This window comes from Parasteatoda tepidariorum, chromosome 4 (assembly GCF_043381705.1).
Source record: "Parasteatoda tepidariorum isolate YZ-2023 chromosome 4, CAS_Ptep_4.0, whole genome shotgun sequence".
NCBI lineage: Eukaryota > Metazoa > Arthropoda > Arachnida > Araneae > Theridiidae > Parasteatoda > Parasteatoda tepidariorum.
In genome coordinates, this window is record NC_092207.1 from 99,364,087 (window position 1) to 99,382,588 (window position 18,502).

Consider the following 18,502-nt stretch of genomic DNA (forward strand, 5'->3'; position numbering starts at 1 on the left):
AATGCATTCCTCCAAGGGAGCGGCGCGAATATAAAACCAGGCTTATAGTCTGAATGAATAACAGAGCCTAAACACCTTTCATTCTAGAAACATGAAAAGGAGGAGGGGGGTCTCCTAAAGGGTTATTTTCCTCTGGGAGAATTATTACTGTTATTAATCTCAGACAACACGGCAAGACTTCTTCGACGCAGGTCGAAGGTTTAGTCTGAGGACTAACAATTCACGGTCAGGTGTGCTTAATTAAAGCTATCGAAGAAAACAGATATTAAGTTACACTTTTCGAGCTAAATCTCTTCTTCCTTCTGAAGATAAAAATCCAGCCTGTGTTACAGAATGGCATTTCCTGCCCCGAAGGAAATAATTCGCATAAATTGAAGGAAGGGTCACTCAACTCGTATATCAAAAGTGATTGGCACACAAGGGTCTTAGCAATGGCAGTTTTGCAGAGTCAAGAATTCCTTTCTTTAGTGCCACAAAACAAAATTATATTTCTTACATCAGCTTTTTTATTTATTCATTAAAACTGGTTCTTTTTGAAAAGTTGACCGCTACTGACGCGATCGAAATCATAAAACCATAGTTTGATAGAACCATCCGTTTTCAGACCGGCTCATCCATATTTTTATAATGTAAACAGAATTTAAAGAAGCAACAAAAAAAAGTACTTGGAATAATTCTGGAAACGTATAGTTAAATGACGTATCAGACTTTCTTTCTTTCGTTCAGTTGATTTGCCTAACATCAAGAAATAAATTTCGATTGAAAGAGCTTAGTTTTTATTTCTTCATTATAATTTCCATTCAGACATAGAAATGAGATTTGAATCAATGATAGGTATTACTTGTCATTGAAGCTTCGCAATGTCGAAGCAATAGTAGACAAAATCAACTGAGAAAGAGAATGATAAAAGAGTCCTCACATAACATTGCTTAAAAATGTCAACCTGACTGAGTACTAAATATAATAATTTCACAATTTCAATGAGTGTGGCTACGATTTATGACTATTAAAAGCAAAAAAAAATTCTAGGTTCAACAAGTAGATTCATATTTTATTTTCTCTAATAATAAAGGAGCAAGCTTTTCGTCGTAATCACCATGTAATATAACAATAACCGGATCAATAGAGATAATAACCCGGCCTTGGATGTGTAAGCGCCATTGCTCGATATTTTCTACACTGGTATTTTAAGGTAAAGGGATAGTGTCCGTTATTAACTAAATTTTTAAAAAAAAAGAAGTTTAAATGTCATGGCCCGGGACACGCCTTCAAGGGATAATTTCCCCGGATTTTTTCAACGGTATTATTCTTTTCGGATATAATTAATAACACTAAAATAACACTTAGTTTAGTCTTATAATTATTGTAAAATAATTATTCATCACAAAGCACATAATTATTGAAAAATGTGTATTTTGAGTTTGTAAAAAAAAGTTATTTATCGGGAATAGAAAATTATTTTTCTTTGGTCATCAATTATTATTTATTGAAGGGAAAAGAAAAAAGCGAAAGAAAAAATTATGCTCTGAATCTTTCTCCGTGGTTCACATAATTCATATTCACATTTGTTATTATTTACAACGCTGCCGGCATTCCCTATAGTGTCGGTAAGGCACATGCAACAATTTTTGTCTTTCATATGCAGTCATTAAAAGAAGATTATCAGTAATTTAAAAAAAAAAACTCACAATGCTTAAGATCTTGTCAAAGCAAAATAATTATATCTAATAATGAAAATAGATTTTTAAAAAATCTTAATTCAAAGAAATGAAACATTAAATATAGATTTTAGTTTCTTTAGAAATGAGAAAACTAAATTTAAAAATCAAACAATATTGGCTTTTAAATTGTAATAATAATAATGTTTAATTGTAATATTTGGCTGTAGCGTTATTAATATATATTCCGATTAAAAACAAATAATATTAAAAAAAAAAGAAATTAACGTCGATTCCTACTTAGGCCAACAAAGAATAACAGAAATCTCACATAAAACTAAAATTAATTAATTAATATTTGTAAAAACTGTATTAACCTCAAGTGTCATCCACTACAAATTTAAGAATATATATATATATGAACTCGAGAGGATGAATAAAAAGTATTTTTTATTAATGATTGAAAATTTAAACAAAATATATATGTAGGAAGAGTGTGAACTAATAGTGTAGGAATTGTAAAAAGGATTCATTTCTAATTCACATCTTTCCTTATTTTAATACTCGAGCACATTGAATGATAAGAATTCACTATTCAAAATTTATATCGCTAATTGTTATCATGTTGTAAATTCAACTCTCATAGTCTTGCAAGAACATTTCTCGCTAAATAAATCGTAAAAGAAAAATGCTCCGGGAAAATTTCATGATACATCATTAATAAATATCTCTTGATCTCAAAAATTCCTAAGGCATGTATAACTGTAACTTATGAACGTACTAAATCTCACCACGTGATTGAAGTGGGAAAAAAAATAATAAAACCTTGACACCGTTCTGTTCTTTAAAAATCCAAATATGCAAAACTACATTTCCAGACACTCTTGGTAATTTATTTCATCTAGTTCTACAAGACAAAAAAGATAACGCCATATTTGTTTTTTCGCCATTTTTTTTTCATAACCATTTCATTCTAATTACATTTTGCATTCGATCTGAGCTTCAGTCTAAATAACATATTTGACCTTCGAGTGGCTCGAATATACTAGAGTAGAAAAATGAACAAAAGGTCACAAGGTCTGTGTAAGAAACCTTGGTGGTTGCAGTTTACAATAGGGGCAGAGAACATCAAAATGAATTTTGTAAGGTAAGACGCACATAATAAACAAAAACGTGTGAAATCACGACAAGCAAAATAAATCTCTTTAAATGATTGAGATAAGGTTTCGTTTTTCTTCACGGCAATTGCGATAAATTATCCTTTCGATTAAGTTTTGAATAGTTCATCAAAACATTGTGAAATAACGAGTTCTATTCTGCATTTCTAACACAATTTTGATAGAAATTACAATACTTTTCAACGATAATAAGTCAATTATTCTAAATTGTTACGGATTATAAAAAGAGATACCATTGGTATTTCTCTATTGTCAACACTATAGTTATTATTCACTTTGCTAGGTTGTCTTAAAAAATAATCTAAGTAATGTTGGATAGTTAATACGTTAAGTATTTATTTAGATAGGGTTCCCACTCAATTTCAAATCTTAAAAAAAAACTTTTCCAGGTATATCAGGAAGATTTCACTGAAAATCCAGACCCTATTTTATCTATATCATGCAAGTTTTAATGAGAAAACTGATTTTTTTTATTTATAATGTAAAATATTCAATTTTATGAGTAAAAAAATATTATTAAATGAAGATGAAAACAGAAAAGTTTCACTGAAATGTAAAATTTTTATTACAAATACCTAATTGTAATAGATGTTAGAATTATTTAACTTGAATTTCAATAACTGGTTACTGTTGCTGATTCTGAGACTGGGTACTACGTAGGAATTTTCCACGTTTTTGTAAAAAAGAAGGGGAAAAAACGCAACTTTTTATGACTATTCTCTGTTTTTTAGAGTCATAATTAAATTCCCTGACAATTCCAGATTTTCCCAGTTCTCCCTAACCAGTGGGAATTCTGTTAGAATAATTTTGTATTTTTATAGAAAAAAAATTACCTACGCAGTAATTATTTAGATTTATTTATGATCCTTTACAAAATGGGTGCATAAATTTTAAACGTAAACGATGATTTTGTGCCCCATTTGCCATACCAATTACTGGGGGCGGAGTTTACCTTTTTCGAGCAATATACATATACATATTATACGATAATCAAGTTATGACTGGAGAGGTGCGTGAGGAAGTAGTACAGCACGTAATGGAGGATCAGTTTTCTATCTTATCTCACGACAGAGATTGAAATAATTTTAATACTTCTACAGCATACCATGCAGAAATGTCCTCGACGCATACTTAAAATGGATTGTGCGATTTAATGGCCGCGAAACAGATTTTAAATTATTACTAATATAATTATTACTAATGACAAAAATCACGAACATTTCATGAAAATAATTAAAATGAAATCGAAATACTTACGGGCGGGCAACAGGTAGACGATGCAAACATTTCGTTAATGTTTTGTTTAAAACTAATTAAAGGGTTAAGATTGGAAGAAGTGTTGAAGAATGGTAGTTGTGCTGTGCATTCGGCTTGATTATCATTAAAGTTTATATGTTGTACTCGAACAAGATCATTTTTAAGGTGACAAAACTCGTCATCAAAAGCGGCAAGTAATGAAAAAATATAAGACATTGAAAATATAAGGCTCATTTTATACATTACTGGCGATATAAATGGAAAAAAAAATGATAGTGGGTTGATGTAATTCAAGATTTTCATTCAGTTTTAAAATGTCATGAAAAAATGAAAGCAAACTAAAAGACAAACTAGGAAAATTTTAACGAAATCAGATTTGAATGAGGGAAATGAACCATTGTCAGGCCATTGTTCTTCGTTAATTTTTTTTTTCTTTTTCCGTTCTCATGCATTAAGGCTTGTTATTAAATGAAAGTTTTAATCAGAATCGAAACAATGGTAAATGCATTAATTGTCGAGCGAAAGTTCTTGTCCAAATTGTTTTCTTTCACGCCTGACCTGCTGCACGACAAAACATAGTAAGTTCGACAATTATCATGCATAGAACCTTTCTAATGGAAACCTGCCTAAAGATACGATAAAATCAATGCTGCAATTAAATAAAAACAAATTTTTAAAAAAATAGACAACTTTTATACTCAATTTTAAAAGGTTTAATGTTTTTGAAGGCATTTAGTTTATTCAGAAAAAAGTAACTACCTTTTCCTTAAGAGGCCCTTCTTTTCTCTAGAACTTGAGAGAGAGAAGAAGGATTTTAAATATGCCTTAAATCATTTTTATTTCATTTAAACTGATGATGGATATTTACTTAAGTATCTTTCGATACGGGTAAAATGCAAGGCCTCCAACCAATCACAATTTGTTACATAAAGTGTGAGATATTTTAGATTCTCTATTCATTTTTCTGACAATGCAATTCTGCAATCAGCAGATTTTAATAGTTAGTTAAATATTTTACAATCGCCTGTTTTTAATTTTTAGATAAGTATCTTTTTTTTAATGCAATTTACGTTAAAGGAATTTTTTAATGTCACTCAAATTGATTTAAACTGTGATAAAATTAGATTTTTAAAAAACTAAAAACTTAGAAACGTGTAGTTTCAAATGACTCAGTCAAAACCACAAATCGCATCATTTTATTGCCTTCAGGTTTTGAAGAAAAACTCAAATAATTTGTAAAAATTATCAAGCGCTATTTTTCATAATCTAATCAATCTCCTGATCTACCTTCTTTCTAAAAATAAAAAATATCAAAAATACACGCATTAAAAATTTAACCTGAAATCCTGTCTCTGAACTATTCATAAATGATTTTAAAAAAGTGAGCCTGAAAACGCGTACTATTTTGATAAAATTGAAAATTAGATTTTTCCCCCCTGAAATTTCGGAGAATCTTGATGTTAAAGGGAAAAAAGATGGAACACATTTTTTCGTTAATTTAAATTATATCGTTCTGACTTACTGGAATGGCTTATGGTATAAGCTGTTGCTTAAATTTTATTAATTGCGTTAGTACAGTTTCTTTTTTCTTATTTTTTCTTTTCACACTTATCGAAGGATTTATTTATTTTTGCCTCTCCAGTGTTACTATTAGTTGCAGTCTATTGAATACATTACAATTTTGCCTTTTAAGTAATATTTTATAAAACAATTTGGCTGATTTAAATAAAGAAGCACTTAAAAACAAGTTTGTATGATTCTCGTTAAAAAAGAAAGGTGACAAGAAATCGAAAATACAAAGTACTAATGAAGTGTAAATAATTTATGAAAGTAAAAACAATTTTTTTTCTTCTTATTTTAAAGTGTCACGTTTTAAATCATTACTAAAATAATTGTCAGATCTAAATTGTATACCAAACAAAACATTATAAAACTAAACCTTTTTGTAAAAATTTGATTGTATATATACACATATACATATGATAAAATTAGCCGTGATTAGTCACTCTACCATCGTAATGAAAAATAACAGATACTTTTGCACAGCAATTGTAGAACATTTCATTTACAAATATAGGGGTGGAGGGAGTTAAAACTATAAAAAGGAGCATACTTAGCATTTGGATAAATTAATTTCAAGGATTTTAAAAATGGCACTTACAAAAATGTAATATTAAACCAAAAATAATTCTTGGGCATTATTGAAGTGGAAAAGCCTCATGTTTTCTGTCACTTATTTCAAGAAGATTTAATTCGCAGAAATTGAATTTTATAAGCAAAGTTACATGTAAGATTCTTTTCTACTAACATTCATTAAACTTTAGTTCCCAATAAATTTTAGATTTACCTATGATAATCATGTATTACGGTGATAAATACGATACGATGATCATTTCACAATTTTAACATTCAAAATATAAGTGAAGCGTTCCTGTCAGTTGTGAGAGAGGAAGTTAAGGTTCCACAATTTCGCTACCAAAGACATGATCGGGGCAATCCCCTTTCAAACTGGCACCCATTGATCTGAAGCTGGGTACGCTTCCTTGAGGATCGAACCCCAAGTTCTTCACAATGACAGTTCAGTGCTTAACTACTGAGTCATTGCGGCTAATTATATGCAGTGCATACTGCAGATTAGCATGCTAATATATCACACCCTTGCAAGAAAAGTGACACAAGTAAAAAAAAACCAGCAATTTTGAGGTTACGTGAGTAAAAAAATCTGTACGAAGTGCCCCATCAAGCTCAAAAAGTGTCACATCTCTAATACGCAATTTATCCAGCTGAGGTCAGTTGTGTTAGTTTTGAGTCTAATTCAGAATAAGGAATTCGTTACGTTGATTTTTCTCAAATGCTGCATTTTAGAGTTTCATGCCGGGGTGCGATATGAAATGCAGTTAGAATACCCGCTGAAACATTTGACTTTAACAAACAACTCACTTAAATAATACATATCTACGACGAAAATGTTGCCCCAACTGTCATTGGAGAAGCAATCGGGAAATTGCCTTACGCTTATTGGTCAGTTTACGTCGGAAGATTTAAGTTTTCAGGTTGAGAAAGGAAATAATCTGCAATGAATATTAATTACATTTTTAATGTCATTACCACAAATAACTCACAGTCTTTCATCTTTTTATCATATCTAAAGATGTGTAAAAAAAATTTTATTTCAAAATGTTTTTTTTTTCTAAATCATTAAAAAAAAAAACTTTTTCTTACATACGAAAAGATAAGAGGTAGCAGCCAAGCATCATTAAATATGCACAACTCATTAAGCTTTAAACCAGCTTTTATGCATAGTATATAAAAGCTAATTTAGTTTAAATAATAGCTTCCTTATAGTATAATAATAGTTTCCTCTACAATTTTTTTAAAACAAAATGTAACGAAATAAAACGCAGGTAAACTTTAAAAAAAAAATCTTAAAGGTTATTCAAATTATTTAATTTCAAATTTGTTTGTTAGAACATTAAAATATTCTCTTTTTGAAACTTGGGATAGAATAACAGTGCCACATTGTGACTAAATAAGGGGTAATACTAATTAAAAACTTCATTAGCTTCAACAAAAAATAAATAAGTACAAAAATATGAAATTAAATCTTGTTTGAAAAAAGAATCTTGTTTTATTCAGATGAACGCTGATTCTCTTAACCACATTAGTTCCTCATCTAGCCCTAAGAAATGCATTTTACCCTGATTTGTCCGTCTCTGCCACCGCGGTTTTACTTGTTCTATTTTTCATCCTTTCTTCCCTCTTGGCTACTGTGGTTTTTCTAGTTTTCTTTCTCACCTCTACTTTTCATTATTAGTTGGTAACTTCACATTTTTATTTAAAATCTTTTTTGTTTCTTCTTATTCTCGTCTGCCAAGTCTTGAAAATGGGCGCCTGTTTTTGAACGCTTGAAACATTCGGACTATTGTTTCCAGTTTATATCTTCTTGAAGCGAATGAAGTTTTCAATCAGTTACATCATACCCATACCGCTTCAGTTTCTTAGGATTATTTATTTCAATAGAGGATAGTTGTTTTCAGTTTTTGAATTAAACTAGCATTTATCCTTGATATGACACTCATTTTCTTAATCAAACTATAATCGAAGAATCTATTTAAATTATTTTACTAATCTGAATCATTAAAATTAATCTTTTACTGGAGGAAAAAAAAACTTACAAAAGCACGTACAGGTATAGCGGCATGACAAAATTATGCACGGACAAAATCATGGCAAGACAAAATCACGCAGGATCGAAGGTCACCGTGACTTCCCAAAAATTTTTACTATTCGGTAAATTTTGCTTCCCAAATTCTTTTTATTTTATTTCATTTAAATCACGAGCAACGCGTCTTATTTTGTTGAAATTTTTAATTTATTTGCAGTAATTAAATTGTAAAGCTCCGAGAAGTCGAGAGCAATAAACAGCAGTCATGCTAACTATATCCATATCTACTTTATTATTGTTCACTTATTAAATTTAGCACATAAATTTTAAATAATTTCAGCAAACTCTTAACTTATATTTCATTCTCTATTCGATTTTGTTTTTTTAGACTGAAACTATAGTTTTATTTTAATGCATGATTCTCAAAATACCTATTTTCAATTTTTTTTTATTCATGGGATAGTGAAGAATTATATCTTTATCGTAGCTGCAAATTAATTTTTTTCTATTTATTATAGATTGACTTATTAAATGGTTCATGTTTTATTTTATAACTAGAATAAAAGTTAAGCATTCCCTTTACAGTCCCTTGAGTGGTAGGAGAATCATGGAGATTAGGACTCACAATTGTGCACAGGCAGCCTTTACTTCTCACACAAACCCAGCGATCTGTAGCTGGGTGGGTTTCAAGCTGCCACTGGTGATAAAACCCAGTTCCTCACAAGGAACTGGGTTTATTCATCAATGGCCTTATCCAGTGATGAATCAAAAAATTAACGCATACATAAAAACATTAGTCAAAGTAAATTTTTTATAACAGCTAATTAGTTACCTTTTTATTAACGGTTTAGTAGTATTCGAAATTTCATTCGGCAAAATGGAATTCCCCCCTTTCAAAACTATAAGTTTGCGGTGCTTCTAAGCAAACAACTCATTGTGTTTTAAGCTTTTGAATAGAACCAGCTTTATCCATTAGGATTATACATTTTTTTGTGCTTTATATTTGCCACGAAATATAATTTGAAAACACATTTTTTTTAAAAAAAAGTTAAAACTGTTAAAAAGCATTGTGATTTTGAACTGGTATAGCCTTTGAAGGAAGAGGGGGTAAAAAAGTCCACGAATATCAATCTATTTGTTCCGGTAAATTTCATACGAAATATTATATGCGAACAAACATAAAAATCTATTTAAATTATTTTAATTCAAATGTTTCTTCTAGTCAATCATTAAAAGAAAGGCTTACAAAAGCACATAAGGTAGAGCGGTGTGAGAATATTATAAGCTTACGACTGATTGTGTTGAATTAAACCGGCTTTATCCATTAGAATTCTACATTTTTTTTTTCTTTCTTCTTTTAAGTCGCCAAGAAATGTGTTACGAAAACGAACTTAAAAAAGAAAACTAACAAAAAGTTTCCTTTTTAAAAAAATGAATACGCATAAATCCTCAAAGTTTGAAAAAAAGTTTCGAACTGTTAAAAGGCATTGTGATTTTAAACCGGTATAAAGGAAAAAGGAAAAGAGAAAAAAAAAAGTCTTTGAATATCAATCTATTAGTTCTGCATGCTCGAATAAACGCGTGATTATTTCTGAAAGACAATATAGCTGCGGCGGAAGGGAAATTCAATTATCCAAAAAGAAATGACCAATGATCCATTCATCATATTATTGTGAACTAAACTTTAAATTCAGGCTTAAAGGAAAATATTTGTTAAAAACCATTACTGTGTGAGACCACCTACCTGAGAAAAACGTTTTTCAAATTTCCATACAAATGAGAACTTTCAAGATGGTTTATCCGTGAATATTTTTACACCATAATGTATGGCATGTGTGATAGCGCGTAAAAGAATGTTTAGGGAATAGCTTTACAAAAGAGAAATAATAATAATTGCTCCCGTTTTAAGCTTACATTTCTCCGTATCATAGTAAAAGGGGGGAGCATATCTGCCGACCCTCATTTTTTAAAGTGTAGATTTACTGCAAATGTGCAGAAAAATATACTTAATATGCAGAAGCCCAGACTTTAGATGGACCAAACTTGGCCTAACAGTAACAGTTGCAAACTCACAGCAGTCAAAAAAATAGTATATTGTTCGCAAAAAAGCAATTAGACTGTAGCTTAGGAAAAATTCTTGCCGTAGTATAGCTTATTTTCACGCCGTATGTGCAAAGATAAATAATTCTAAGAAGGTATTAAATAGTATTATGTATTATCAAAAGGCAGAAGAGTTATCCGCTGTGCTTGGTTTTTTTTTTTTTTTTTTTTTTTTTTTTTTTTTTTGAACGAAGCTTAAAAATTTTTATTTTGACAAACATGCTATTTTTTTCCATCTTTCATGTATTCTCACTCATTAATACTCTACTTACAAAGAGGTATAATAAATAACGCTAAATAATGAGAAATACTATAACCAAGCATAAATGAGTTATCACGTCTTCTATTGTACATTTTCATATCCTAAAACCCTTCGTGCATTCGCGCATGCGCCAGTTCTGCTTCAATTTCATCAAAATAGAAGAGCGGTAAGAGAAAAAAAAAATGATTATTCCTGCGGGTCTTAGAACTAAGAAAAAATAAATTTTAGATCATCGCAACGTAACATCCCTTTCTTAAAGTGAAATCGTCCCGGAGTGGTAGTTTTTGCTTTCAAAAACGAACAGCCTAAATGTAGGATTGATATACAGATGATCAAAACAGGAATGAAAAAAAAAAAAATATCTGGAGCAAAAATACTCCTGGGATAAGTATAATTATGTACAGCTTGGTTTATGTTTGCTTTCGGTGAGGCTCATTTCGCCGAAACTGCTCTCTTCAATGTTCGGATATCATCAGAATGTTGATTAGACAAGCTTTATAAATAGACGCACATTTTCGTTCAATTCCAGAGATACTTAGCCATCGCTCATTCACACGAAAGACGTACCTTAGTGTGTGATGATAACTCTACGATTATTAAAATTAATTACTTTTGTTATGTTTCTGACTGAATTCTCAATGGTGAACACGTGAAACTTAATTTTATACTTCAGTTCATAAAATGTCTGATCAAGTAATTATGAGAAGAGATGTAAAAATATTTCTCTTTCAATTTTATAGAATAATTTTTGCTAAACTTCTCCTTAACTATCTCTAATTTCAAGTGATAACGTTTTTTACCCTTTCGGATGGGTATTTTGGAAGTGAATGCAGGTCATTCATTTCACCAACAGATAGATGTCAGGAAGAAATAGGAAATAAATGCAGATTTATTGGAAGTAAAAAGCAATATGTAAAAAAAGAACAGAAAAAAAAACAATTCTACTTAATAATGCCTTTTTAAAAAAGTGACTAGAAAAATGCATTTAAATTAATAAAATAATCTAATGTAAGCGAATATTAATAATAAGCAGTCACTCATTCTCAATCCTTTCAAAACAATTCGGTAAAATATAAATAAATTCAAGAAACAATTTAGAAACTAATTATTTTTCAAGTGTAAATAAATGTTATTTTACAAATTAAAAATCAGTGAAACAATTTCCAATTTCTCAAAACTGAATTTGCTATTATATTCGAATAATGGAAAAATGCAATGAGGAAGTGAAATAAAATGAGGAACTGTCATTTTATTGTCTATAAAAGGTCAACAATTATCTATAAATAGTTTATATTATTCACAAGAAGAAAAAATATTTTGTTTTTAATCGAAGAAAAAAAAATCGGAGCATACATTGGATTGGGCTGTATTAATTTTTCACGCAGACTTATTGAAACCACCTTATTGATAGTTTCCTTTTCATTTATTTATTTGTAAAGTTATAACTATTTGGTATTATCTATGGACGGAAACTTTTAATCGATTTTGCAATAAATCTGATGGTCAAGATATTGAAATATAACTTTATTTTTGAGCATTCTTCCCCCCCCCCAATTTCAACCAAATGAAAGGTAGAATTTTATAAATGAACTTCAGATAAGGCTTGCTGTAATAATCAGATTAAAATACTGTCACGCATTCAAAGAGCATTTCAGAATTCTTCCTCCTATTATGTCTCGTATTATAATTTTATTCTAACATAGATATAACATCAATTTTTAAAACACTGAGTTATGCTTAAAATTTCTGCACATAGAACTTTCACGTTAGAAAGGCAGATAAATAAAACAGCGTTGTACTAATATGAAAACTGTAGTAGAAAATATTAAAATTCTGTGGAAAGAAAAAAGTCATTATTTTTTTAAAAAATCTTTTTCCCTTTTTAGATAACTTAAATGTATGCAGATAGCCAATCTTATGACAAAATTAAATTCCTAGCGTAAAATTCTAATTTTACAGATTTTGATGTGATTGTAATTTATAAATTTACATTCACACGTGATTTAAATTTTTTCATATATTTGTCTTAAAAATGAACGATCTGTGTAAAAAATTAATGTTTTAAATCAAAATGCAGTCATTTTGTTATACGTAAAAGTTTTATGGTATTAAATTAATAAATGAATAATTATAAATTCTAATCTCTATAATTTTGAAAGTACAATTAATTAATAATAATTTCTGTGATTATATGCAATTAATAAATGTACATGCATACGTGATTCAAGTTTCCTTTTTTTTATATTTATATAATTGTATTAAAAATTAACGATAGGTGTAAAAAAATGTCTTACGTCAAAATGCAGTCATTATGTTATACGTAAAAGTTTTATGATATTAAATTAATAAGTAAATGCTTGAATAGAAATTATAATTGCTGTTTAAAACTTCATTAATAATTTTACTAAATGCTCTTGATAGATATGACAAGATGTTAAAAGAAATATGTTTAAAATGTATGCTATCTTAAAATTTTACAAAATTTAATTTCAATTTAAAAGAAGATTAGGTGTCCGATTAGGTAAAAAACGGCAGTCTTGACAGCAAATATTTTTCTTTTTTGTCATCTATTGTTCATTAGCTTTCAAAAACCCATTAAAATTTTTATCTCCCATTTTTAGAAATGAAGTTGCAGTTGTTTTTTCGCGTGCTGCCAAACGAAACCGAAACCGGAAGTAAACTCACAAAAATGAAACTAAATTTTTTTGTTTTTGAATATTTGAACACTCATTTATTTGAATAAATTATATTTTCAAAAAAGTAAAATTCCTTTCGGATAATTAATTATTTATTATCAGAATTTTCTTGCATTTTAAATGCATTTTCTGAATAATGGTAATCGTGAGAAAGTTTCTTTACACTAACACATTACAACAAAAGTTTATAATAGAATTCTTTGAAATTTCGAATGTACGTTTTGTTAGCGATGTTTTGAACTAAATGCTTAAGTTTGAATTTGCTATCCTTATCAAGCTTTAAGTAAGAATATTTAGAAGTTTTCTTTAAAACTTCGTTATTAAGCAATGCATTAGTTTTATTTTTTTAATTTTTTATTTTTCTAAATTTTTTTTAAGGTTTTAGATTAAAACACAGGTAATCACATGATTGATCTAGAAAAAATAAAAATTTGTTTCTGAGTAAAATACTTTATAAATTTTCAAACTTAACTTTAAATTTATAATTTTAGAATACCTGCTTGCTAAATCTAAAACTAACATTTTAATGGAGCCTTTTTAGAAAAAAAAATGTGTCGAAACTGGTCGAATAACTTAAAAAGAATATACAATACATATAAGCGACCTTTGGATAAGTTTTTATAAGGTATTGATTGATTGGTTATATGAGGAGTTTTACTGTATGAGAATAGATTAAAATTCAGGTCAAATTGTGTGACTCTGATTATTATTAATTGGTAATACTACAAGAATTTTCGGAATTAATGGTCGCCAACGATATTTACAATTTCCGGATAATTCCTGTTCCCCCCCCCCTGCTTTTAAAGAGAATGGCCACCGTGCGTACGTAACTGGAATAATTATAATATTGTAAATACATATTTAAATCTACTTACTCATTGGCACAATGATTATAAAAAGCTTGACTCCTAAAATAAAAGAAAAAAAAACATATTTAGAACCATCAAATAACATTTTCGACATATCAGACAAATTTAATTACAAAACACTTTCACAATAATTAATAAATCTTCTCATAATTATTCCTCCATAAGCTAGTGACCCGATTACACATCGATCAGATATGGAATATTCAGGTTATAAAGAAAAAAGAACTCAACTTAAACGCCTTATTGTTCAAAACAAACCTTACTGCAAAGAGACTAAAAACTTACGCCAAAAAGCGCTAATGAATCGTAATTTTCATTTCGGTTTTGGAATTTAGGGCACTAGTAAACACGGTAGCATTATTTGAGCCGATAATAGGGGCTGTTTGATTTGATAATTGTGTGCCTTACAATGTTCGAGTCAATCACGATAAGGAAAATCTTACTGATGAAAGTTAATTTTGGTGCACTTATGCTAAATGCTTTGTCTTTTAAATGAAGTTTTATTTTGACTACTGTCTTAATTTATATGATTCATTCAATATCTAGTAAAGTAGTTTATTTATCATTGTACTTTGTTGGATGATATAAACTTTGATAATTTTCTCATTATTTTTTTCCAGCGATACAATACGCAAAATTTCTTTTAATCAATTATATGGTTATTACGTAATTAAAAACTACATTCGTAAATAATAAATAGCGTAAGTAGAAAATCACACTCGACATTCTTCAAGCATGATTTAAGCTAAGAAACGCGATAGCTATTCCAGTTATCAAAAACACGCGAAATCACCAATTGTTGCACATTGTTGGAATCTTGAGCATAGATTTAATTTTGACTATGCCAAAATTATATCCATCTTAGTCACATCAGCTCATCGTGATGTCTTTGAATCTTGTTTTATTCATATGAATGCTAATTCCCTTGTTAACGACATCACATCGCCTCTCCAAAGCGCGTAGAAATGCATTTTACCCTGATTTGCTCCTCTCGGTCTCTGCGGTTTTTCCAGTTTTGTTTCGCACCTTAATTTTTCTCATTTTTCGTTGAAAACTTTTCGTTTGATATTTTAAATCACATTTGTATCCTCTCATTTACATCTGGCAGGTTTTGAAAATGGGTGTCTGTTCTTGGACTCATAAAACATGTCGACTGTTATTTCCTATTTATGTATTTTAAAGGTGAAAGAAGTTTGTTATCGTGTTATATCTTACCGCTTCTGTTTCTTGGGATTATTTCACATTGGTTATTAACGAACGATAAACAAAATTCTTCAAAATGTTCTCTAGCATAGTGGAAAAACTAAGTTATGCATGAGAAAAAAATTTTAAATTTTTGAAGAAGGATCTGATGTTAGTCTTGTTCAACAAAACATTCATTTTATGTTGTTTCATCATTTATTTTTGTGTGATTCATTCAGAGTAATTATTTTTTTTTAATGCCACTAGCTACAATTGAAAATAAAAACTAAAAAATATTCTCTTTAGAACTTTTGCAAAAAAAATCTTTTACAAGGAGATAAAAAATATATAAAATAATAATTTTATATCATAAAGAACGATAATATGCACGAGCAATGTAAAAAAAAATCGGTAAATAAGTGAATAAACGAAATTAGTATTTTTAATGACATACATATTACGCTGGACCCAATAGCTAAAATTTTCTTTTGTAAATTTCAAAGAAAAAAAAATTTAAATTATTCTCCTGTAATTGTCGATATTAGAAATACTAATCAGAAAACAAATGTTTCACTGCAACAACATTTTAATTATCATAATAAGAACTCAAATGAGTGGAGGCTTTATCCATAAACTGTATGCTAAACACATTTATTGAACCGAATTCACACGGTAGTTGAACCGACTAACTAATACGGACATCTACTTGAGGCCAGTGGACCACGACCTTTATTTTTTTTAATAACACTTTTATATTGACAAGAACCAAGAAATGTAAATGGAAAGAATAGTAAAAATTCAACACCACAGTGGCTCACTCAGTGAGGTGGCAAATAAAAAAAAGTAAAAGGTCAATTAAATATCTAAAAAACAATTTTTGATTTTAATTTACTTTTGTTTCTTTTTTAAGACATAATAAACACAGGACAGAATTGCACTTTAAACAACTTCTTGCTTTTGGATTACCTTTTGCGAAAATATTTTGGATTACCTTTTGCGATAACCTTTTGGATTACCTTTTTTTTTCAATCAAATATTAAAGATTCCGATAAATTAAGTACGATAAATGTGAAAGCTAAACAAAATTATCACTAAGGGGATCGATAAAAAATTCGGTGCTCGTAGTATTAATGTCATGCCTTTACATTTTCACCAATATCTATAGATGCTACAAATATTAATGTCACTGTTTTTAAGTTCGTTAGTCGTAATGAAACTTCTACAGCTCCCATTTTTGTCCATATCTTTAAATATTACAAATATTGACGTCACTTTCACAAAGTTCATTAGTTCTAAATGTTATTTTCGAGTCTTAAATTTTTGTCTATATCTATAAGAAGATTATGTTGTAGTTGTTCATTTACGTCGCTCTAGAGCTGCACAATGGGCTATTGGCGACGGTCTGGGAAACATCCCTGAGGATGATCCGAAGACATGCCAACACAATTTTGATCCTCTGCAGAGGGGATGGCACCCCGCTTTGGTAGCTAAACGACCTGCACGCGAAGTCGAGACTTTACGATAGAACAGTTTAACGAGGACCCATACCGCACACCCTCGGTCCCTACGCAGACTGATCCAAGTGGTCACCCACCCGCACACTGACCGTAGCTAGTGATGCTTGACTTCGGTGATCTGCTGGGAACCGTGTCTGAACGATCAGTCCACTGCGGGACTATAAGAAGATTAAATATCATTGCCGCTCTTATTATGTAACAAAATAATCTTAGAAACACAAAATAAAATGAGAGTAAAATTTAAAAAGTAGTTAAATTTTATGATGTAATGAATTTTAGATTTATAATGCATCTTGAAAAGAAAGAATCTCGTCGGTTCCTGAAACGTGATACAGTTCCTAGCGTTGGTGACGCACCAGTGCCATTTCCACTCAAAAAATTTTTTTAAAGAATTTTTTTTTTTTTTATTTTACAAACTGCTCTCCTTACTTTGCACAACTATTTTAGTATACTAGTAATACTTTGCACAACTTGCAAACTATTACTTTCTACCTAGTCAATAAAATCCATTCAGGAAATTTATTTATTTTTATGATTTATACACAGAGACCCACTCAGTTATGCAGGATTTCGTTATCCAATCTTTAACGTAATACTAATTACTATTTACTTCTAATTTATTCGAATTTTAAAGCTATGGTTTTGATAAAATTGCTCTTAAAATGGAGCTGAGAACCAATTTGTTAAAGGATTAAAAGAATGAATGACACACGTCGATTTCAAACAAAAATATCCCCATTGTACAATGGAAGTCCAGCCACCTAAGAGATTATGAGGATACGATACCATATTTAAAAATAGAATTTTTCTCCAACTCAGCGAATGGTAGAAAAGAAGGCATTGTTCGAAAGCATTCATCAGATCATTCAACTCCACAGTTCAAAGCGAATCGTGGATGAAGATTTGAGAAAACTCAATTGAAAAGATTTTAAATCAAGAAGAAATCTTTATCGGAAAAATACATCTGTACCTGACTATTGTTACAGGAATGTGTTTGCACTATCTCTACGAGGAATGCCTATCTTATTTAGAATGGTATAATTCTAATTTAACTGTTTGATTTTTGCAGCATTGTTTTAAGGAAATCCGGGATATCTAAATATTTTAAGTAGGTAATTATTAAAAATGCATTGATGGATTCGCTATTTTATCAGTAAATATTAGGGTATCAAGCTTCAAACTTTGTACGCTATTTGGTTGTATATTTAGATTATGAATAGCGCGTTTATGAATGAAATCAGTGTCATTAATACATTCGATATCGATACACTTCAAAGTTACGGTACAAGGCCGGAATAGCCTGGTGGGTAGGGCACTAGACCCATGCCCAAGAAGTCCTGGGTTCGATCCCCGCCGACCGAAGACTCCCCGTGCAGTAAATGGTAACTGATGCACGTTAAATCTGTCGAGTCTCAAAATTACTCGTAATTTACTCTTACTACGAGTAATTACTACGACTTATTATGAGTAATTTTTCTCAAAATTACTCGTAATAAGTCCTTCATGTTCCTATAACAAATAAATACCTCTGGGGTTACTGATCCAGAAGTTTCCTTGTCTTCTGGATTGGTTCAAAATTACAAGGATGGGACCAAAGATTGGGTCGGCGAGTTCAACG

General features: G+C 29.8%; 1 protein-coding gene across 13 annotated transcripts in view; it reads right to left on the reverse strand.

Moving 5' to 3' along the window:
• Positions 1–18,502, reverse strand: part of LOC107441179 (protein grainyhead) — a 72,916-nt gene that overhangs the window by 37,419 nt on the left and 16,995 nt on the right. For all 13 annotated transcript variants that reach the window (XM_071180243.1, XM_043041924.2, XM_043041928.2 and 10 more), the window contains exon 2: positions 14,192–14,224. In XM_071180243.1, coding sequence (XP_071036344.1) covers positions 14,192–14,224 — 33 coding nt within the window. The remainder of the gene's footprint in view (positions 1–14,191; positions 14,225–18,502) is intronic.